Source organism: Lepus europaeus, chromosome 13 (genome assembly GCF_033115175.1).
Source record: "Lepus europaeus isolate LE1 chromosome 13, mLepTim1.pri, whole genome shotgun sequence".
In the NCBI taxonomy this organism is placed as follows: Eukaryota; Metazoa; Chordata; class Mammalia; order Lagomorpha; family Leporidae; genus Lepus; species Lepus europaeus.
The window spans coordinates 51798249-51822104 of NC_084839.1; the positions used below are offsets into that span (position 1 = coordinate 51798249).

Consider the following 23856-nt stretch of genomic DNA (forward strand, 5'->3'; position numbering starts at 1 on the left):
TAGAATAAGAAAAGTAAGGATGATTCAGATTTGGCCTGTTAAGAATAATAGTATGAATAATAAGACTCCTTTGAAATCCCACTAAAGCTCTGGAAACTTGACCCAAAATTACAGATGTCTGCAGGACTGCATTCATTTTGAACCAATCCCATTAAAGTAGAATTAAGCCTGTTAACTAAATAAAAGTTGTATAATTGTGTAAGAATCCTGCTTTGTTCTCGGCTTAATCACATTTGTCTTTGGTTTGGGTAAGTAAGAGGCGGGATGGTTAAACCATTAATATAGGGGGCAGCACTGTGGTGTGTAGCAGGTAAAGCCGCCACCTGCAGCACTGGTATCCCATATGAGCCCCGGTTTGTGTCCCGGATGCTCCACTTCCAATCCAGCTCCCTACTAATGCAGCTGGGAAAGCAGTGGAAGATGGTCCTAATCCTTGGGCCCCCGCACCCACGTGGGAGACCCAGAAGAAGCTTCTGGCTTTGGATAGGCCCAGCTTCAGCTGTTGTCATTTGGGGAGTGAACCACCGGATGGAAGACCAATCTCTCTCTCTTTGCCTCTGCCTTTCAAATAAATAAATCTTTTATTATTATTTTTTTTTATTTTTGACAGGCAGAGTGGACAGTGAGAGAGAGAGAGACAGAAAGGTCTTCCTTTGCTGTTGGTTCACCCTCCAATGGCCGCTGTGGCCGGCGCGTTGCGGCTGGCGCACTGCGTTGATCAGAAGGCAGGAGCTAGATGCTTATCCTGGTCTCCCATGGGGTGCAGGGCCCAAGCACTTGGGCCATCCTCCACTGCACTCCCGGGCCATAACAGAGAGCTGGCCTGGAAGAGGGGCAACCGGGACAGAATCCGGCGCCCCGACCAGGACTAGAACCCGGTGTGCCGGCGCCACAAGGCGGAAGATTAGCCTGTTGAGCCATGGCGCCAGCCTCAAATAAATAAATCTTAAAAAAATATATATATATTGATTGTATTCTGACTGGCTTTAAATTCCCAATGCCACCACTTTTTATCTGTATGACCTTTGGCAAATGATTTAATATCTCTATACCTCAATTTTGTCATTTCTGTAATGTAAAAGTGATATAGTGGTAGTAACTTCAGTAAACTATCTTATAAATTAGTTGAAGAAGAAAATATGTAAAAACATGTTGGTATTGTGCTTTCTACATAATATTACTATTATTTCTCTTACTTAGTTTCTAAGCCAAATTTGGAAGAAAAACAAAACAGTATACAAGGAACCAATCTGACAAACATGACAATAAATTACCAATAAAATTACTATGGATAAAAATACTATGGATTATATATCATGTGCAAACATTTCAACTCCAAAGGGTTAACAGTTAAGGTGATGATTTTGCTTAAGATTAATTGTTCAAAAAAAAAATCAGTTATATTATTTAATTTTATTTATATTATCTATGTTTTAATATACCATGAACAAATATACACTCAGGAAAATATTTACTGTAAAATATAAATACAACATATTGAAAGTAAAAAAGCATGTAATGCAGAGATGCACCCTGTTAAGTTGATGGATTCAGATATATCACTTGAAATGTAGTTTTAAAATAGCAGATTGTAATTATACCTACTCTTATACAATAATGTTCACTTAGAATTTTGTCTATGATAATGGCCTTTCTTGTTTATTTACTTATGATATTGGTTGAGAACCATCTTTGTATATGGAATATCACATGGGTAAGATGTTTAGTTACTAAGGATTTTTGCATCTGTATTTATAATCTACAGGAGTACTGTAAATTCATATACAATGTTTTCAGCCTTAACTTTTAAAAATCATGGCATTTGTATAATTAGGTCATAATGAATAATGCTGTTGGAAGACTCATAAATTCATTTACTTCCACTGATGGTTGAAACTTCACTAAAATGAAAGAAAAATTTTAAAAAGTATAAATATATACACCATGAAAAAAAAAAACTGGATGGGAGGAGAAAATAGCAGATGAAAGCAATCACAGCATTTTTATTTTTGGAAAGAACAATAAGAGGCAAGTTAACTCATATAATAGGAGAAAGTCAAGAACTAAGTATTTGCAAGGGGATATACAAATGAGAATTGGGGGGTGGGTGCTGTGGCACAGGTGAAGCCACCAGCTGGGATGCTGGCATCTCACATGAGCACAGAGCACCAGTTCCAGTCCCAGCTGTTCCACTTGGATCTAGCTCCCTGCTAATGTGCTTGGGCCCCTGCCAGCCATGTGGAAGATGGGGATGGAGTTCTGGGCTTCTGGCTTTGAACTGGCCCAGCCCTGGTAGTGACTAGATCTCCCCACCTTTGCCTCACCTTGGCTGCTTTGCCTTTCAAATAAATAAATCTTTAAAAACAAAAGATGGATGAGGGGGATACATACAGATGTAGTATTGTAGTTTTAATTATCTGTGATCATTTTAAAACTTACTATATGAGTGAAATGGAGATCTTTTGAAAAAAATGTGTTTGGACTTCTTGACAACAGTAACTTCAGATTCCTGACAGAATTATTTCCAATGTAGTTTTGCATTCAGTGAAACTGTCAATCAAGCGTGAGTTAAGAATAATGCGAAGTCTCAAATTCTGCCTCTCAAGGGATCCTTAGGAAACACAGAGGATATGCTCTATCAAAATGAAACAGAAGGGGTTGGTGCTGTGGCGTAGCTGGTAAAGCCACCACCTGCAGTGCTGACATCCCATATGGACGCCAGTGTGAGTCCCAGCTGCTCCACTTCTGATCCAGCTCTCTGCTATGGCCTGGGAAAGCAGTAGAAGATGGCTCAAGTCCTTGGGCCCCTGCACCCACATGGGAGACCCAGAAGAGGCTCCTGGCTCCTGATCAGCACAGCTCTGGCTGTTGTGGCCAACTGTGCAGTGAACCAGCAGATGGAAGACCTTTCTCTGCCTCTCCTCTCTCTGTGTAGCTCTTTCAAATAAATAAATAAATCTTCATTGGAAAAAAAAAAAAAAAAGAAAAAGAAACAGAAAAATCAAGAAGGAAATATAGGATCCAGGAAAAAAAAAAATGATGCAAAAAAGGAGAGCAGTCAAAGTCTTAGGATAATAGAAGAGAAAGCCCTCAAGACAACTGTGTAGCAGCTCATGAGAGCTGTCTCCATGAGAAAAATGTGGAAACCAACCTAAGAAGTACTAAAAGAATTAATGAGAGGCCATACATATTGCAACCAATGAAAAAAACACTAGCAGTTATTTACTCTAGAAAATGGAAAGTCATAAACAGTAACAATATCAAAAGAAGGAGAAAAAACTTTAACATGCACACTGTCATTATAAACACTGTCAACTAAAAATTATAACACAAGAAGAAATAAAGGGGAGGATATAGTAAGAAGTGTCAAATTCATCTGTGTGTTTAAGAAAGCTATTAAGTTATATCTAAATTTGTAAAATAGCATACCATTATTAGCATATCATTTTGAAACAGAAACTGCTAACCTATTTGGAAGGTGTTAACAAGTGCTTGAATTCAATCTTTTCAACAAACTTATAAAGTAGTAATTTCATCATCTCAACAAGCTTTTTTTTTTTTTTTTTTTTTGACAGGCAGAGTGGACAGTGAGAGAGAGAGAGACAGAGAGAAAGGTCTTCCTTTTGCCGTTGGTTCACCCTCCAATGGCCGCCGCGGTAGGCACGCTGCGGCCAGCGCACCGCGCTGATCCGATGGCAGGAGCCAGGTGCTTCTCCTGGTCTCCCATGGGGTGCAGGGCCCAAGCACTTGGGCCATCCTCCACTGCACTCCCTAGCCACAGCAGAGAGCTGGCCTGGAAGAGGGGCAACCGGGACAGAATCCGGTGCCCTGACCGGGACTAGAACCTGGTGTGCCGGCGCCGCTAGGCGGAGGATTAGCCTAGTGAGCCGCGGCGCCGGCTTCAACAAGCTTATGGTAGGAGCTATTTTATCTCCATTTAAAACCAGGTAACTAAAGACCTCGAGAAATCAAAGAACTTATTAAAACCAAGATGTATGCCTTCAGTTAGTAGTACTATGGCAGCTCCACTTTTTGTGCTTCTACCCTTATATTAACAATTGTCCCTATATTTATGCTTTTTTTTTAATTTTAGGCCACTGCTTTCTGTGGCTAAAGGAAGGTTTATATAATGAAAAACGTGAAGACGGCTTCATACAAAATTTAAAATTGCTTTAAAAAACACAACCAATGCAAAATCCATTTGCTATGAGGACAGAAAAAGTAATATTTTTAAGTGAAGATTCATTCACATTACGAAAAATATAAAAGCCAATCTTAAAAAAGCACTATGAAATACAACTCAGAGAAGAACCAATGCAAAAGGCTAACATTCAACTTTAATAGTAATAAAGACACAGAATTGGAAATGAGATATCCTACACTGTCTCTCCTATCAAACTGGCAGAGATGAATAATTTTAAGAACACTGGCAAAGCTCTAGTAAGCCAAGCAGTCACCTACACTCATGAGTACAAAAGCTGGTCTACACTTTCTGAGAAGAATTTGACAATACGTGGAAACACATTCCACTACTAATTATCCAAAAAAATGTTTTAAATGTAACAACTCTAAGAGATGGAGGAAATATCAGAATCAACTGAAGTGTTACAAAGTAGGAATGGGGGTCTGGTATTGTGGTGCAATAGATGAGGCTGCTGCTTGTTTTGAGTCCTGGCTACTCTACTTCTAATCCAGCTTCCTAATAATAAATCCGAGAAGGGACTGAAAAGAGCCCAAGTATCTGGGTGCCTGCCGCCATGTAGGAAACCAAGATAGAGTTCCTGACTTCTCACTTCAGCCTGGCCCAGACCTGGCTGTTGTGTTTATCTGGGGAGTGAACCAGCAGCTGGAAGATCTCTGAGATCTCTGTCTCTCCCCCTTCTCTTTGTTGTGCTGCCTTTAAAATAAATAACCCTTGGGGGGGGGGGGGTGAGCAGTAGGACTTAGGGAGGCAGAAGAGAATAAGAATGCTTACATATATGAGAGAAACATCCATGAAAATATAATTAAAATATGTTTATTTTGGTATAAAATTTTTTTGAAGTCCATGTATTTGAGGGAACTTCAGAAAATTCAAGGAAATTATATATTATGAAAAAAACTATGCATAATTCAAAATATTTTTGCATAAAAATAAGTATCTTTGATTTTTCTATGAAATTTTTGAAATATCCTCATATTACAAAACAGCTAAATAAAATGAAATTCTACAGTTACCAACAATGTTTAAGTAACAGAAAAAAAATTTTAACAAAGAAATTCAAGATATGAAAATGTATTTATAGAAGCTTTTTTTGATAAACCCATCGGTGTAAAAATATGACAACATAAGAAACATCTGCCTTCTTGTTTGCATTTCACCAATTTTCTTTGGTAAATATGAAATAATTTTATAGATAGAAAAAGCAGTCTAGGCCAGCGCCGTGGTTCACTAGGCTAATCCTCTGCCTGTGGCGCCAGCACCTGGTTTCGGATTGTCACAGCGCGCTGGCCGTAGTGACCATTTGGTGGGTGAACCAATGGAAGGAAGACCTTTCTCTCTGTCTCTCACTGTCTAACTCTGCCTGTCAAAAAAAAAAAAAAAAAAAAAGCAAAGTTTGTATATGTATATTGTACTGTTTCACATACCTTGGTAGCTGTTACTGATGAAGTCAAGTTTGTAGTTTTGGAAGAGGACCCATTAGAACTTGCTGGTGATGTCTGAGCTACTACAGATTTACTGTTTGTACTGTTTGTTCCATTAGCAGTACTGGTAGAGTGCGAGAAAGTAAATTTGAAGCCACCAGAAGATGTCCTTTTGGGAAGGTTTTCCTTGTCTTCACTTTCTTTTGCTAAAGCAAAAGTAAAATTTTGAACTTCTATCAACAAATATTGCTAAGTCAAAGCATCTGAAATGAGTAATAATATTAAAACTTGTGAAACACTGAATTTGTTTTCTAATAGCTAAAATAGGAAAGCATTATGTGTACAGTCATTACTCTTTATTAGCTAGAATCTTAGAAATCTTTAGGAAGCACCTTAAAAGTCATGTAACAGGCTGGTACAGTGGTGCAGCAGGCTAAGCATCTGCCTGTGGCGCTAGCATCCCATATGGATGCTGGTTCATGTCCTGGCTACTCTTCTTCCCAATCCAGCTCTCTGCTTGTGGCTTGGGAAAGCAGTGGAAGATGGCCCAGTATCTGTATGGGAAACCTGGAAGAAGCTCCTGGCTCCTAATTGGCTTCGGATTCGCCCAGCTCTGGCCATTTCAGTATTTGGGGAGTGAACAAGTGGATGGAAGACCTTTCTCTCTGTCTCTTCTTCTCTCTCTCTGTAACTCTACCTCTCAAATTGTAAAAAAAAAAAAAAAAAAAAAAAAAAAGAAAATGGAAACTTACCCTTTAAAAAAATGTGGGGCAATGCTGAGGCATAGTGGGTAAAAGCCCTGGCCTGCAGTGCCAGCATCCCACATGGACACTGGTTCGAGTCCCAGCTGTTCCACTTCCTATCAAGCTCCCTGCTAATGTGCCTGGGAAAGCAGCGGAGGATAGCCCAAGTGCTTGAGCCATGTGGGGACCAGGAAGGAGCTCCTGGTTCCTGGTTCAGGATCAGCTCAGCTCCAGCCATTGCAGCCATTTGGGGAGTGAACTAGTGGATGGAAGACCTCTCTCTATCTCTACCTCTCTGTGTAACTCTTTCAAATAAATAAAATAAATATTTTTTAAAAAAATCATGTAACAAAAATCAGCCATCCTATGCTAGAATTCTATACTGCTATATCTCACATCCTTTCAATGACTCATTGACTGCCTGATTCTTCCTTTTATTGTCTCCCTCTAGTTTCCACCCACTAATTCCACACTTCTCTGCTCCATGTAAAAACCTAAGATTCTCTTCCACAAGTTGGTATTATTTCAAATGCCTAAAGATATGATTGGGGCCGGTGGGTAAAACCACCACCTGCAGTGCCAGCATCCCATAGGGGCGCCAGTTCGAGTCCCGGCTGCTCCACTTCCAATACATCTCTCTGCTGTGGCCTGGGAAAGCAGTAGAAGATGGTCCAAGTCCTTGGGCCCCTGCACCCATGTGGGAGATCCGGAGGGAGCTCCTAGGCCCTGGCTTCAGATTGGTGCAGCTCCAGCCGTTGCAGCCAATTGGGGAGTGAACCAGCAGATGGAAGACCTCTTTCTTTCTGCCTCTCCTTCTCTCTGTGTAACTCTGACTTTCAAATAAATAAGTAAATCTTTTTTTAAAAAAATATAATGACTGAGTTTTTCAGTCTCTTATTCCCTGAATAGTTCAAGTTCCTTTATTGGTTTCTATTATGGAGCAGGAATCTCTCTTCACATCTGGTTGTTCCTGTTTTTGTATATCATGCTTAACAGTGTGGCATCCCACACAGGATGGAGTACTTTAAGTATGATCTTACTACCGCATTTGACATTAGTCAGGGAGTACATGTCAATAAAGACAGAATTTGATTTCCAAAGGGTAACTATTCCTTAGGACATTTTAATAGTCTCTTTGCTCCCTAGGCTGCAGTAGGCATCTATTTGCCTGGGGAACAAACAAACTATCAAAAAGCAAAATTACTTCTTTGAGCTCAGCTTTCTCAGGGTGAAATGCCCTAGAAGTTTTTGTGGATCTATATGATCTCTATTATTATTGGGGATTCAGGATAGAAAAAAAGCCAAGTCTATTCACAGAAGGCAAAGGACAAGTAGAATAAGCAATTTCTAAAAAAACAAATAAATAGCAAGTTTCAAGAAAAACATTTTTTTTTTTTTTTGGAATTAGGTAGAATTTGTATTTGAAATAAATATAGGTTCTGATTTCTGTCTATGTGGAATAAAAGGGATGATATACACTGATGAAAGAGTGGCTTGAACAACTTATTAAAGGGGTAACTTTCTTTGGTAGCTTTCGAACAGTATGAGGAGAAAGAGAAAATGCTTGTAGGGATCAAGAGCCCTGGCTGCACTTGGGGAGCTCTCCAGCCAGACTTAGTCCAAGTTCTTGCAGGACAAACATTTTAAACATGAGAAGAATTCCTATACAGATTTGGAAAATGGTAATTTTAAAGGGCATGATTCAGTATAAAATTTCTTGCTTTATAAGTGATGACCAGATTTTCACAAGCAACTGAGTAATTTCTGTACTAAATAAAAGCATGCACTACACAGAAATTCAGAATTTTAATACCTTTCTTCGTCTCCATAAACTTTTCATAGCTATCTGGAAAATCATCTTCTGGTTTAGATTTTTCAGCTGGTGCCACAACTGCTTTTCCTTCCTCCTCTTCATCTTCATTAAACCACATTTCTTCATCCTCTTCCAAAGCTTTTGCATCTCTGCGAAATCTGTTACTACGCAATATAGATGGTACACTGTAAGAAACATATCACAAATATTGAGTAATGACTTAAAGTCCACAGATTAAATTTAAGGGGAGAATGTGTATAGTGAAGAGCAACTGAAGTAATTTACATGGAGTGTAATTTATGGCAAAATCTTCTTAGTAATGACAAAAGATTTAGTTAGGGCACACTCCAAAATATTTTCAGATGTTGTAAACTACACTAAAAATTGATCATGAATTATAATTTGGGGTAGTAATTCATAATATAATGGATGCAAGGTAGGGGAGGACATCTTACCCTCCTGTATATACAATCCTATACTATCTTGTGATGGAAGGAAAATTCCTTGGTAAATTTCCCATGTAAGAGCTAAACTATAGATGATCTGAGAAACAATTTTGTAGGCTATAAATGCAATACACTTAAACAATACCTGTTCAGTTTCTGATTTTGTCTGTCTTTTTCTTGCTCATATTTAGTCTTCAATCCTTTGAATGTCTGAACATATTCAATCGATTCAAGTGCTTTATAAAAGTTTTCAACTATATGTGCAGTAAGAGACTTGATATCTTCCTGTATAAGCACAAAATTTACAATTCAAATATAATACAAGGCTTGTTAAAAGAAAAACTTAAAAAAATTTTTATGGTTCCAAAGATGATCAAAAAAGGTTTTTAAAAATCACCTTCCAAAAATAAATGTCCTAGTTTCTTTATACATGAGTCAGGAATCCACAGAAAACTTGGAAAAAAGGCGAAGCAATTCATTAGAGCCCTTTTGGGGGACTATAAAGAACATTTGAAAAGTAAATGGATTTAGTTTAGGACTTCTATTTTTGCATTTATATGGCAATTTGTAATTTTTTTAAAAAAGCACTTTTATATACAACTTCATTGGATCCTCACAAGAACTCTATGAAGTAAATTTTATCTTCCTTAATTTTTTTTAAAGAAAACAACAAAACTGAGTGTCTAAATTGGATAGTTTGATCAAAAGCACACAGCTGGTTGGAAAGCAGATGTTCAAGTTAAGTCTAACCTAAATAAAAATATGCACAGATTCCTTTAACTATCTCACTGGAAACAGGAATTGGGTTGTGAACTCTATACCTCATTTTATCAGTATTTTACTAAAATTTTAATGAAATAAAACGTAACAGTTCATTAAGAAAAGTTCTGATTCATTAGAACAGTATATTGAACCACGGTTCAGACATCTAGTGAGTTAGGTTACCTATATTCTTTGTTTTCTAACACTAATGCATAAATGCCTATACTTTGCATCCTTTCAAAATATGCTAGAAGATGAACACTCTTAGAAAAAGTAATCCAGTCAGTGAAATAAGTTTCATATGAGAATAGCATGTCATTACCCAAAATCTGATTTGTAAGAAATAAAACTAGAGAATGAATTTATAGCTTGGACTTTTTTCCCCATTCTTTTCAACTATGTGGTCCTTTCTCTCCTGGAGTGATTTCCCTGTGTGTGTGTACACAAGAGGTAAATTTTCTGTACTAATTCTAATTATCTGTCTTAAGCTTGTTACTCACATGGAGCTACCTCTCTTCATATAGAGATCTTTTATTTCCTGAAAATGAATAGGCAGGCATAGCTACAAGCGCTGACCCTGATATTACCAAATGGATGCTCCTGAATAAGTTATTTCATCAGTTGGGTGTTTTAATTCCCCCATCTATAAAATAAAGTAGCTGGAGTTGTCCATCTAACTTTCTGGTTTCTTCAGTTTAGAATTCCAGGATCCTATCTTACCTTTTATTTGCTTTACGTGAATGTCTACAAAAGGAAATCTTTTTCAAATTCCATTCACTTTGTATTACCTCTCCTACAACAGAAAACCACTTTTTTCTTAAGAAATTAAGTGACGGACAGGTGCTGTCATGTAGTAGGCTAAACTTTTGCCTGCAGTGCCGGCATCCCGTATAGGCGCCGAATCAAGTCCCAACTGCTCCTCTTCCAATGCAGCTCTCTGTTATGGCCTGGAAAGCAGTAGAAGATGTTCCAAGTGCTTAGGCCCCTGCACCCTCATGGGAGTCCCATAAAAGCTTCTGGCTTTGGATTGGACCAGCTCTGGCCGCTGCAGACATTTGGGAACAGTGGATGGAAAACTATTTTGTCTTTCCCTCTCTGTATTTAACTCTACCTCGCAAACAAATACATAAATACATCTTAAAAAAAACAAAAGAAATTAAATGAATGGAATACTTGAAAGAAATTTCCATATATGCTAGATGTGATCCTAAAATATTTGGGTCATAAAAACAGAATTGAGGGCCAGCGCCGCGGCTCACATGGTTAATCCTCTGCCTGCAGCGCTGGCACCCCGGGTTCTAGTTGCGGTTGGGGTGCCGGATTCTGTCCCGGTTGCTCCTCTTCCAGTCCAGCTCTCTGCTGTGGCCCAGGAAGGCAGTGGAGGATGGCCCAAGTGCTTGGGCCCTGCACCCGCATGGGAGACCAGGAGAAGCACCTGGCTCCTGGCTTTGGATCGGCACAGCGCACCAGCAACAATGCGCCGGCCACTTGGGGGGTGAAGCAATGGAAAAAGGAAGACCTTTCTCTCTGTCTCTCTTTCTAACTCTGCCTGTCAAAAAATAAATAAATAAATAAATAAAAAGGAACTGAGAAGACTGAGTGACCATAGGTTAAAAGACTATGCTGAATTTCACTTTTAAATTTAATAAATTAAAATATTACCCACCACACAACTATAACCACATGGTAAAAAAGAATAAAAAAAGTAACTGATTTTTAAAATTTGAGTTTATTAGAAATAGATTCTAACACATGGAATAAAACAACTTTTGGAGAAGGGGGAAATGAAGAAATCACATTGTTTACATATCATTCTTTTACATATAACTTACTAAGTGTTCTTTAGTATAAACTTACCACTCTTATAAATTCAAACAACTCAATAACAGCTGAATTTAACAGATTGTACCGGGTTCCATTATCCAGTAGAGCATTTATAACTGGCTCAAAAAGATTTCCTTTGGTGATGTAACGATTATAAAATTCATCTTTAAGGCCAATTATCCGCCTCATAAAGCGAAGAGCACCTAAGTAAAAATAATACAAGAAGTTGATGATTTTATATATTATCCAGAGATTTCTGCCATAAAGGAATTATAATTTTTCCAAAATGAAAAGTAAAACTGTTCACTAAAAATAAATGAGCTTTTAGAAAAATAATTAGAAGACTAATCAAAACCTGTGTAACTTGGGGCAGGCATTGTAGTGCAACAGATTAAGCTGCCACCTGTGACATGGGGCAGCCCATACAAGCAGTGGTTCAAGTCCTGGCTGCTCTATTTCTGACCCAGCTCCCTGCTCATGTGCCTGTGGAAGTAGTGGGAGATGGCCCAAGTGCTCGGGTTCCTGTCACCTATGTGGGAGAACTCAATGGAGTTTCCAGGTTCCAGGCTCCTGACTTCCTACTGTGGCCATCTGGGGAGTAAACCAGTTCATGGAAGAGCCCTCTTTGTCTCTCTCCCTCTCTAACTGTGTCTTTTAAATAAATAAATAAATCTTAAAAACAAAACAGCAACAAGAAAAACCTGTACAACTTTGTGTCAGAGCTAAAAACAACAAAACAGTAATTTGTATCTTAGAGATAAGTAAACTACTCAAGCAAGCAGGTCCATGCAGAGATGCAAAAATATACAAAACCCACAGAATACAAATGGTGGCAGCTTTACAGTAGTGCTAGCAGATGCTGACACAGTGCAGTGAAGGCAGCTCTGAATCAGTGGGGGCTTTCATTAGGATGGAGACAGGAGTGGTACAACCTGCCAAGAGGTAAGACTATCTTGCCTCTATAGAAGGGAGGGAGCTTTGGGAGGCAGGTATATAATTTAATTTTCTGAAAACACAGCTTACTGGTCTCCTGCTGCCAGTAACATAACATTTGTAAGCCAATGCTACTTCTACACATTATAATGACATCACTTCCTTGTTTTTTTCAACTGAACGCAACAATTCTGCCATAGGTAAATGGCAGTTGAGACTATATATGTAACAGGACAACAGATTAATGAATAAGAATGTAATTTGTCTTTTCACATTTTATAAGAAATTTTCCTTTTAATTATCTTTTCCTTAGCTAAATAACCTTAGCAATATAAATGTTAAAATTCTTATGGAAGACAAAGAACTGTAATTTTAATTCTTTATTTCCATATTTGTTAATCCTTTACTTGTAAATTTTTCCCAAAGTAGCTTAGTTTATTCCATACACCAAATCATTAAAATACAAGCTTCCAATTTTTAAATTCAGTTGTCTTTCATTTCAACCCTCTGTTCATAGATTGAAGTCATTAAATGAAGTCTCTTTCACAAGAGGTTCTAAGTATTACCTGAAAATAAAACAGATATAGGCTATGTAAGGCATATATGCTAAATGTGACACCAAAAAACATATGGATAAAGTGCCAGACTCTTCAAATCTCCTCATGTGATAAATAGCATATATGATGCTAAAAATAAAAGAAAAAAGTAAGTAACTTTAGATAGGTAACCACAGCTTTTATTTCTAATAAAAATGTTGTTTCTTCAAACAGTTTACAACAACATTCATTTGAATTGTTACTTACACAAGGCCAGGAAAGTGTGCTTTGAATTCATCAAGACCAGGACTCTTCTTAGCAAATCCTTATTCATAATATAGTTTTTAATGTGGTATGTGTGATGTTCCACACAAAATGTGAGTAATTCTAAAATTAAGGCAAGTAGTTGTGCTGTTTGATAATTATCTATAAAAGAAAGTCATCTCATGAAAATAATAAAAATATTGTAAACTGAAAATAAAGCTTACATTCTGTATCTTAGGCCAAAGTTAAATTATTTATCCTTCATTTTTATATCTAATAAGTGCTATCAGTATTAATGAATCTATGAAAGGGTCCAAAGAGGAAATGCCTCAAACTTTTTGCCAAAAGCGGTAAATGCAAATTTCCCAAGAAAAATTTATATGCTTTATTGGAAGGCCTGAAGGAAAGGATGGTTTTGGTTATTTGAGTAGAGTAAAAATAACAGATCAAGATTTCTGAAGAAAATTTTTAAAATATCAACTTATAATGTTTGTAAAAAGAGGCCTTCTGAAATAAAACAGCTTCAACAATGCTGCTTCAAGATGATTTGGTTTATATGAGGGTACTTCAAAAAGTTTACTGAAAATGGACTTAAATGGTATTCTTGTACATTCATGGAATGATTTCATACTGCTTCCTTAACATCAAATTTTAATATATACCAAGGATAATTTCACACTTGTAGTATACGTGCTTTTAGGCTTTTAAATATTAAAGTGTAAGGAAATTATAGAACCATAGCCTTATGGAAGATAAAAGATATCATTTAATAGAACTATTTTATTTACACAAGATTACACACATATATTCTGTAGAACTAAGGCTCTATCAGGAATAAATTAGCATTCTTTTAAATAACAGAATGGCTATCAAATACACAAAACACAATCCTAGTACCATTTCTACTTTATATTCAAGAATAGTATGTTTCCCATCATTAAAATTTTTTTCTCAAGTTTCAAATTTAATTTACAAAAGAACTTTAAAAATGATCTACAGTGTTAAATATCTTGTTTTCACATTTCTGTAAGAAAAGAAATTACTTACATCTACTTAGTACAAGCTCTGAATAGTCTTAATAGAAATTGGCTCTCCTGAAATTTGATGAGCCTGGAGCAGAAGACCTGATGCTAGACGCACACATCACAGTTATCTCCCATGCTATCAGACCTATTTCGGCATGTATCTGTTCCAGTTAAAACAACAGTGTTGGCCGGCACCGCAGCTCACTTGGCTAATCCTCCGCCTGTGGTGTCGGCACCCCGGGTTCTAGTCCCGGTCAGGGTGCCGGATTCTGTCTTGGTTGCTCCTCTTCCAGTCCAGCTCTGTGCTGTGGCCTGGGAAGGCAGTGGAGATGGCCCAAGTGCTTGGGCCCTGCACCCGCATGGGAGACCAGGAGGAAACACCTGGCTCCTGGCTTCGGATCAGCGCAGCGTGCCGGCCGTAGCAGCATTTGCAGGGTGAACCAATGGAAGGAAGACCTTTCTCTCTGTCTTTCTCTCTCACTGTCTAACTCTGCCTGTCAAAAATAAAAAAAAAATTAAAAAACAACAACAACAACAGTATTTGGAATCCAGACTCATGGAAAATAAGCCCTAGGTTATCACAAAGACTAGTTCCTAAGTAAATGATAATAGTTTACTAGATTTAAAAAATTAGAACTGTCTTCAACTTTCAATATGCTCTTAAAGCATTGTCATGTAAAATAAGTTATAAATTTAAAAAGAAAAACAGAAACAAAATTCTCACCGGTTTTCCATCTTTTATATTGGAGGAAGTAGAAATTTTTTCCTTTGGAATAAATAAAATATAAATCTATCCTTGGATATTTTATGTTGAAAATATACTTTTCCTAGTCTTATATAAATGTATTATACTGAGTAGGAAAAAGCTTATAATTTGCGTTATTTCATAAAATATAAATTTATACTTACCAGGACAAATTGTGTTATTTCTGTTAGGTCCAACTATATTATCTAACAAAAAGAAATGAAAACCAACTACTTCAGTAATAATATCTGACATTTCTAATACAAACCACATTTTCAATCATAAATCTCCCTAGGATAATCATTAAGAGTTGGCTGACTTGGTCAAACAATATACCCCTACCTGAGGTCTTTAATGGAATTGAGTACAGATGTGGAATTATTAAAAGACAATACAGCATAGTATTTTTTTCTTTTCTTTTTTTTTTTTTTTTGACAGGCAGAGTGGACAGTAGAGAGAGAGACAGAGAGAAAGGTCTTCCTTTTGCCGTTGGTTCACCCTCCAATGGCCGCCGCGGTAGGCGCGCTGCGGCCGGCGCACCGCGCTGATCCGATGGCAGGAGCCAGGTGCTTCTCCTGGTCTCCCATGGGGTGCAGGGCCCAAGCACTTGGGCCATCCTCCACTGCACTCCCTGGCCACAGCAGAGAGCTGGCCTGGAAGAGGGGCAACCGGGACAGGATCAGCGCCCCGACCGGGACTAGAACCCGGTATGCCGGCGCCGCTAGGTGGAGGATTAGCCTAGTGAGCCGCGGTGCCGGCCTGTATTTTTTTCTTAAAAGATTTACTTATTTATTTGAAAAGTAAAGTTACAGAGAGAAAGAGATCTTCAATCTGCTGGTTCACTCTCCAGATGGCCGCAATGGCCAGGGCTGGGTCAGTCCAATGCCAGGAGCCAGGAGCTCAAGTTCTTGGACCATCTTCCACTGCTTTCCCAAGCAAATTAGCAGGTAGCATCGGAAGTAGAGAAGCCAGGACATGAACTGGCACCCATATAGGTTGCCTGCAGCAGCTTTACTTGCTATGCCACAACAATGGCCTCAGCATAATTTGATTAAGGAAAAAAGTACGGCAGGCGCCCCGGCTCAATAGGCTAATCCTCCGCCTGCGGCGCCGGCACACTGGGTTATAGTCCCGGTCGGGGCACTGGATTCTGTCCACCAGGTTGCTCCTCTTCCATTCCAGCTCTCTTCTGTGGCTCGGGAGTGCAGTGGAGGATGGCCCAGGTCCTTGGGCTCTATACCCGCATGGGGGACCAGGAGAAGCACCTGGCTCCTGATCAGCGTGGTGCGCCGGCTGCAGCACGCTAGCCGCAGCGGCCATTGGGGGTTGAACCAATGGAAGAGAAAGACTTTTCTCTCTCTCTCTCTCTCTCTCTCTCTCTCTCTCTCACTGTCCCCTCTGCCTGTCAAAAAGAAAAGAAAAAAAAAAAAGAAAAAGAAAAGGAAAAAACTACAGCCGCCAGAGATAAAACTTGATACACTGACAGCGAGAATTTGTTCTAGTGGTTAAATTGCCAGTTGGGGCATTCATGTCCCACACTGGGGAGCCCTTGCTGGATTCCTGGCTCTGGCTCACGTTTCTAGCTTCCTGCCAATATAGACCCTGGGAGGCAGCAGGTGACGGCTCAAGTACTCGGGTCCCTGCCACTTATGTGGGAAAGCTGGATTGAGTTCCTGGATCCTAGCTCCTTTAGTCAGGGCCAAGCTTGGACCTTTAAAGGCATTTGGTAAGTGAGCTAGTGATGAAATCTCTGTGCCTCTCAAATAAATAAGAACTTCAAAAACAAACATAAAACCGCCTCCAAAAACAGATATTCTTTTACCTTCTTGTATTTATCACTCAACAATTAGAATATGTCTCTGTGTCACATTTTCAAAACTACAAAATACAGGCATTTTAAAACTTCCATAGTAACATGCTAAAAATGCAGTATATATTGAGTTTTTTTTTTTTAAATGTAAGTAGGTTATTATAATTAAGTTCTGATTTTTAGGCACACATACTTGAGGAAATCTAGTAAGCACATCTGTAATAGGGAAACACAAGCATGTATGCTGGAATGCTGTGGTAACAAAAAGCTAGAAACAAATGTACATTAGTAGTGGAATGGTTGAATAAAAGCATACTCCTATAGAGAATTCCAGGAAAGAGTTAAATGAGAACCAATAGGACTAGACCTCAAAAACAACTTTGGAGAAAAAGGAAAAAAAAAAAAAAAAAAAAAAGAAAAAGAAAAAGAAAAGAATGTGTATAGGCATAAATTTGTATCAAATTTGAAAATATGAAGAATATTACCATATTATACACATAAAAACATAAGAAAGTCTAGGAGTGATAAGCTCTAAATTAAGCATACTTACAGGGATAGGAGACTGGAAGAATGAGGGAAGGGAGAGTGGAAGAATGAGAATATGAAAGGGTACATAGCCAACTCCAACTTCTTCTGTAATGGAATTCTTTTAATTGCAAAAAGTTTTTAAAAATCTGCTACTAGTTTTTTTTTTTTTTTTTTTTTTTTTTTTTGACAGGCAGAGTGGACAGTGAGAGAGAGAGACAGAGAGAAAGGTCTTCCTTTGCCGTTGGTTCACCCTCCAATGGCCGCTGCGGCCGGCGCACTGCGCTGATCCGAAGGCAGGAGCCAGGTGCTTCTCCTGGTCTCCCATGCGGGTGCAGGGCCCAAGCACTTGGGCCATCCTCCACTGCACTCCCGGGCCACAGCAGAGAGCTGGCCTGGAAGAGGGGCAACCAGGACAGAATCCGGCACCCCGACCAGGACTAGAACCCGGTGTGCCGGCGCCGCAAGGCGGAGGATTAGCCTATTGAGCTGCAGCGCCGACCCAAAATCTGCTACTAGTTTTAAGAAAGCCAATAAGGATGCAAGGGTGACTGTTACTATAATTTTCTGTTTGCTAGAAGTGTTTTACTTGAAAACGTTAAATATCCATTGTTTTAATTTACACGAATGGAACCATTCTGTAATAAAAACCTGAGACAGGTTTCTGTATCCATTCAACTTTCTATTTTAGAGAATAGAAATAGAAATTGATTCTAATTATTTTAAATGCTATAGAATATTCCATTATATAAGTACAACATTTTGTATTCATTTCCTTCCATAAACAATAAATGCAGTTATATTCTTGTACACATGATGCAGATGTACAAACATGCCCTAGGTTAAATACTCAGAAAGGAATTGATAGCATGTAGGCTGTGCCCAGTTTACTAGTTTTGCAAACATTCTCTTAAATGTTCTCTTAATTGATTAACCAGCACTCTCAGATAGTGGCCAATGCTTTTACAAGCTCCCACATAGCTGATTTTATCAACTGAGTTGCATGTTTGTCAAGTTCCTTTGTTTACACTTTTATAAGTATGAGGGTGTCTTCAGCAAGTTCACGGAGAATGCATATGATGAAAAAACTATGTATGGATTTCAAACATTTTTTCAAACTAAAATGAACTTACCTTTTGATTACATTTCCATGAGCTTTCTAAAATACTTTGTTTTATGGCAGCATGGTAACATAATTATTATAGTGATGAAATTTAAGATAACTATGTATTATCTATGGCTAAGTTGAATAAAGTAGAACTTAGTTTAAAAACTATAATCAAATTAGATATCTGCAACTATAAAAACCTGGAAGGATACTTAAAATCACAGGATTCTGTGCTGAAACTGCTTAAAAAATACCTTCAGGTTTTTACTCCACTTAACAAACTGAAACCAGAAATTGTAGCTGATGAATTATGGGTATACTTAATCCAACAAAGGTAATATGGAAATTAAGTAAAATACACTAAAACAAACAAACAAACAAACAAACAACTTGCTCTAATATACTGGCATAATTCTACATTTAGAGGTTAAGATATCTGAAGAAAATGATTACTCACCCTAACCAACTTATCTGATTAACCCACCTATTTCTGATCCTGCTGTTGTGGATTGAGGGCCTTCATTTCATTTCACTGTGCCAAGTTTTTCTGAAAAATGATGGTTCCCTAGACTTTTGAAATATAGGTGAAATACTGTCTGCTCCTGTATGTCATTCTAGATGTGAATTCTAACAACTTCAGGGATAATCTCTTTTCCAAGTATCTATATCTCTATTTTTCAGTGTGTAATAATACGTTTTGCCACATTTGCTATGTCATTCTCTTCTATAAATACTCAGAAAAAAGGAAAATCCTGATTTTTTTTTTTTTTTTTTTTATTTTTTGACAGGCAGAGTGGACAGTGAGAGAGAGAGAGAGAAAGGTCTTCCTTTTTGCCGTTGGTTCACCCTCCAACGGCCGCTGCAGTACGCACACTGCTGCTGGCGCACCACGCTGATCCGATGGCAGGAGCCAGGTGCTTCTCCTGGTCTCCCATGGGGTGCAGGGCCCAAGCACTTGGGCCATCCTCCACTGCACTCCCTGGCCACAGCAGAGAGCTGGCCTGGAAGAGGGGCAACCGGGACAGGATCGGTGCCCCGACCGGGACTAGAACCTGGTGTGCCGGCGCCGCTAGGCGGAGGATTAGCCTAGTGAGCCGCGGCGCCAGCCGGAAAATCCTGATTTTATATTGCAGCTTGAAACTTTCAGTAGTGGAGGCTGGAACTGTGGAGCAGAAGGTTAAGCCTCCACCTACAGGGTCAGCATCCCATATGGGCGCTGGTTTGAGTCCCAGCTGCTCCACTTCCCATCCAGCTCCCTGGCTAATGCACCTGGGAAAGCAGCAGAAGATGACCCAAGTGCTTGGGCCTCTGTACCCAAGTAGGAGACCATCAGAAGTTCCTGGATCCTGGTTTCGGTCTGGCTCAGCCCCAGCTGTTGCGGCCATTTGGGGAATGAACCAGCAGATGGAAAATCTCTCTCCTTCTCTCTTTGTATCTCTGCCTTTCAAATAAATAAATAAAATCTTAAAAAATTTTTTTCAGTAGTTTCTGTGTCATATAAAGTACCCATTAGTTTTAAAAATTATTTCATCCTTCTATAAAAACAGGAATCATAAGTAGATAGATAAGAGACCCTACCCTTTTCACATTTGTCTTCTGAAGTATTGGTCAAAAGTGGTGCTGTGAGGACATGCATACAATGGTTGTAGAAGAAATTTAGAAATTCGCTTTTCTCAGTTTTCTGAAATAGAATAAAAACAAAATATTATTACCTTTGAAATCAGTAAAACATTTTCAAGAATTAGCAATACAGGTCATATAAAAATAGAAAATGCTTTAAGATATTGTAAAAGATCTAAAAGTTATTTATATACTGTGAAAGAACCAAAACGCTAGTTAAGTTCACTTTAATATGATTTATGAGGAACTGAAGTCTATTTCATGCTATATTTTAAGGAGAACCGAAAGCAAAAAAAAAAAAAAAAAAAAAAAAAAAAATCACACAGAGTCACAAAGCTTTTCTGAGAAGTCATTTAGACGAATTTTTTTCAAAAGAAGCCTGTGATATGAAATGTAATGAAGAATCAATTTTTTGTATAACACGGTGACTAATGTTAACAATATCCAAGTAATGTATGTGTCAGAACAGCATGCATCATAATCACCACTGTTGACCATCTGTCTCTTTTTGTAGTGTACTGATTTTTCCGAAAAATATAAAATTTTTATGAAATTACCTCTTCTTTAAAAACCGTAGCATTCAAATGTAAAAATAAAATCACATTCAAATCTGTTTCTAAAAGCAGAATAAACATTTAAAAAACTATAAAACAAAAATTAAAACTGATCAAGCCACATGAAAGAATTGCTTAAATTTTGGAACCCCAGATTTTACCTCATTTCAGAATCTAAAAAACTCCTCAATGAATTTGTCAAGTGACTAGATGAATATATGAAATTTAAATCTATGTCTCAAATTTCCAAATTTTGTAATTTGGAAAATAATACCTGTGGATTTTTAACCACTATTTTTCACATAATTGGATTCACAAACTTTTGTAATGATCTGAAAATAATGCACATATTTTCTAATTTTATAAAGAAAAATATGCCTCTATATTGAAATAACCATTATTAACATTTTGGAATAATTCTTTAAACCTTTTTTTATGAGTTTCACAGTTGAACTCATTTGTTACGTATTAATTTTTCTCTTTTTATTGTGATAAAACTACATGACACAAAAGTTACATCTTATTTACATATTTAAAAGTGTACAGTTTACTAGTGTTAAGTATATTCCCATTGTATGTCAATTTATGTGAATATATATGTCAAAGACCATAAATGGCATCCCTAAGATTTTGACAAGTCATAATATTATGTTTTCTGCAAATAAAACTGCTATAATTTCTCTGTCACCTGAATGACAAAGTACAAATGTTTACCTATGTATTTATTGATTCTCAAAGGTTATTACAAAACCATCCCAAACTGACTAGTACAAAACACATTTATCTCAGGGTTGATTTCCTTACGTTAGTTGTAGCTAGCATGTTCTCTGGATCAATTAGAGTACGAAGAAGTCCCATTAACTGAACAGCACCTCCAAGTTCAGGATCAGTATCACAGATCATTTGTTCAATTACTACATTAATAAGAAGAATATCCTGAAAGAAAACATATTTCCATTAGACTGGTTTTGATGTAATACAAATAAATAACTCAAAGAATTAAATCAAAATCATACAAAGAATAAACAAAGAAGGGAAGGCTTATTTAAATTTTTTCTTTCTAATGTTTTCAAAGTTCTAGGTACATACTTGAGTGGAAAAACCCTACTCCAAGAGTGAACAAACAAATGGAAACATAATAACCAGTGATGAGTTCTCTGGAGGTTTTAACAGATTCTCATTCTAGGTTTCAGCCTCAGGAATGAATTTAGAAGTTAACTAAAAAAGCAGATCACCTAACCAGAAAACACTTTCTAGCCAAAAAATCCAAAAACAAAGAAATAAAAACAAAGGAAAGAACCCAGTATGCAGCTCTTCATGGGACGTGAGTGAACACTGTGTTATCTAATTATCTACTGTTAAGTAGATTTATTGTTACAGTAATAACACACTATTAGGCTTTAAAATAAAGAGCCCCAAAGCAGCTTATACATACAAAATTTATCAGCATTATGCTATATTTTCAAAGTAGAAATCCTAAGCATTAAAGGATGACAAAAAGTGATTGATCACAGCAACAGAAAAAGTCTAACATCAACTTAGTACATTTGAAAATATAGTCATGTATCATGGCATAGAAAATTAATTTTTTTAAAAAAATATTATGTAGGATCTGTCTTTAATGTGCTGTACACTCTTATTTAATGCTATAACTAGTACTCCAACAGTATTTTTCTTCACTTTGTGTTGCTATATGGGGGCAAACTGTTGAAATTGTTACCTAATATATACTAAACTGATCTTCTGTATATAAAGAGAATTGAAAATGAATCATGATGTGACTGGAAGGGGAGAGGGAGCGGGAAAGGGGAGGGTTGTGGGTGGGAGGGAAGTTTTGGGAGGGGGAAGCCATTGTAACCCATAAGCTGTACTTTGGAAATTTATATTCATTAAATAAAAGTTTAATAAAAAAATAAATAAATAAAAACAGTAAGATAAAACCATGAAAAAAAAAAAAGAAAAGAAAATATAGTCATGTATCACTTAATAATGGGACACATTCTGAGAAATGTATTAGGCCACTTAGTTAACATCATAGAGTAAAAAAAATATATATATATGTATATATATGAATGTATATATATGAATGTATATATATGAATGATACAGCCCATTGCTCCTAGGGTCACAAACAACAAAACATTTTAAGATTAAATCAGGGGTCAGCGCCATGGCGCAGTAGGTTAATCCTCCGCCTGCAGTGCCAGCATCCCATACGGGTGCCGGTACTAGTCCTGGCTGCTCCTCTTCCAATCCAGCTCTCTGCTGTGGACTGGGAAAGCAGTGGAAGATGGCCCAAGTCCTTGGGCCCCTGCACCCACATAGGAGACCGGGAGGAGGCTCCTGGCTTCAGATCGGCACAGCTCCGGCTGTTGCAGCCACCGGGGAGTGAACAACCGACGGAAGACTTTTCTGTCTCTCCTTCTCATTGTCTGTAACTCTACCTTTCAAATAAATAAATCCTTAAAAAGATTAAATGAAGCACAAGAAAAAAAGATGTGATTGACGGAAGAAGCAAATGTAAGCTACACGAGGTTGCTGTAGGCATAATTGATGTACTTTTTTTAAAGATTTATTTATTTATTTAAGAGGTAGAATTACAGACAGTGAGAGAGACAGAGAGAAAGGTCTTCCTTCCACTGGTTTACTCCCCAGATGGCCGCAACAGCCAGAGCTACTCCGATCTGAAGCCAGGTGCCAGCGCCACAGGTGGACGATTAACCTACTGTGTCATGGTGCCGGCCCCAATAACTGATGTACTTTTTTAAAGTAACCTTCAATAAGCAAGAGTACTCTCTAATCTCATGGACCACCATAACCGATTATTAGGTCCAGGGTATATGTGGATTCAAACAACTGCAGATCAGAAATACTGGAAAACTGAATCTGTAACTGGGAATGCAGAGACTTTTTCCTTACCATCATTCCCTAAACAATGCAAGTATTGCAGCTACTCACATACCATTTACACTGCATCACATATTATAAGGAATCAAGAGATGATTTAAAGTGTATGGAAGGATGTATAGGTTATATGCCAATACTACACTATGTTACATAAGGGACTTGAGCATCCACAGATTTTGATGTTCATCGCTGAGAGTGTCCTCACACTAATCTCCCATGGATATTGAGGGACAACTGATATTGAGGAACAACTGGTAGATGTCTTCCTTTCCTTTCTCCCTTTCCTTCCTTTTACTTAAAAGTCAGAGTTACAGAAAGAGAGCCCTTTCCAGGCTACTAGCAAGGAGCTGGGTGTGAAGTGGAACAGCCTGGACATGAACCAGTGCCCATATGGGATGCCAGTGTCGCAGGAGATAGCTTCACCTGCCACACCACAAAGCCGGCCCCTATCTTTATTTTCTTAGACATAGTAAACACTTCAGGACACATTCAAAAATTTCTTTTCTTCAACCTGATTCTCCAACATTCATTTCACTTAGGTCAGAAAACTCATACATAGGCAGTTGCATCAGGATAACAAGGATGTTAAGTCAAACAATGACTTAATCTAAGCCAT

At 37.9% G+C, this 23856-nt stretch overlaps 1 protein-coding gene across 6 annotated transcripts in view; it reads right to left on the reverse strand.

Annotated features, from left to right (window-relative positions):
- Positions 1–23856, reverse strand: part of PPP4R3B (protein phosphatase 4 regulatory subunit 3B) — a 66864-nt gene that overhangs the window by 2462 nt on the left and 40546 nt on the right. For 2 of the 6 annotated variants that reach the window (XM_062209468.1, XM_062209464.1), the window contains 8 exons: positions 21138–21269; positions 19738–19840; positions 14881–14946; positions 12950–13108; positions 11247–11416; positions 8773–8912; positions 8182–8366; positions 5629–5831 (listed from right to left, as the gene is read on the reverse strand). In XM_062209468.1, the coding sequence (XP_062065452.1) occupies positions 5629–5831; positions 8182–8366; positions 8773–8912; positions 11247–11416; positions 12950–13108; positions 14881–14946; positions 19738–19840; positions 21138–21269 (1158 nt within the window). The remainder of the gene's footprint in view (positions 1–5628; positions 5832–8181; positions 8367–8772; positions 8913–11246; positions 11417–12949; positions 13109–14880; positions 14947–19737; positions 19841–21137; positions 21270–23856) is intronic. The other 4 variants (XM_062209465.1, XM_062209467.1, XM_062209466.1 and 1 more) reach the window with 4 other exon arrangements.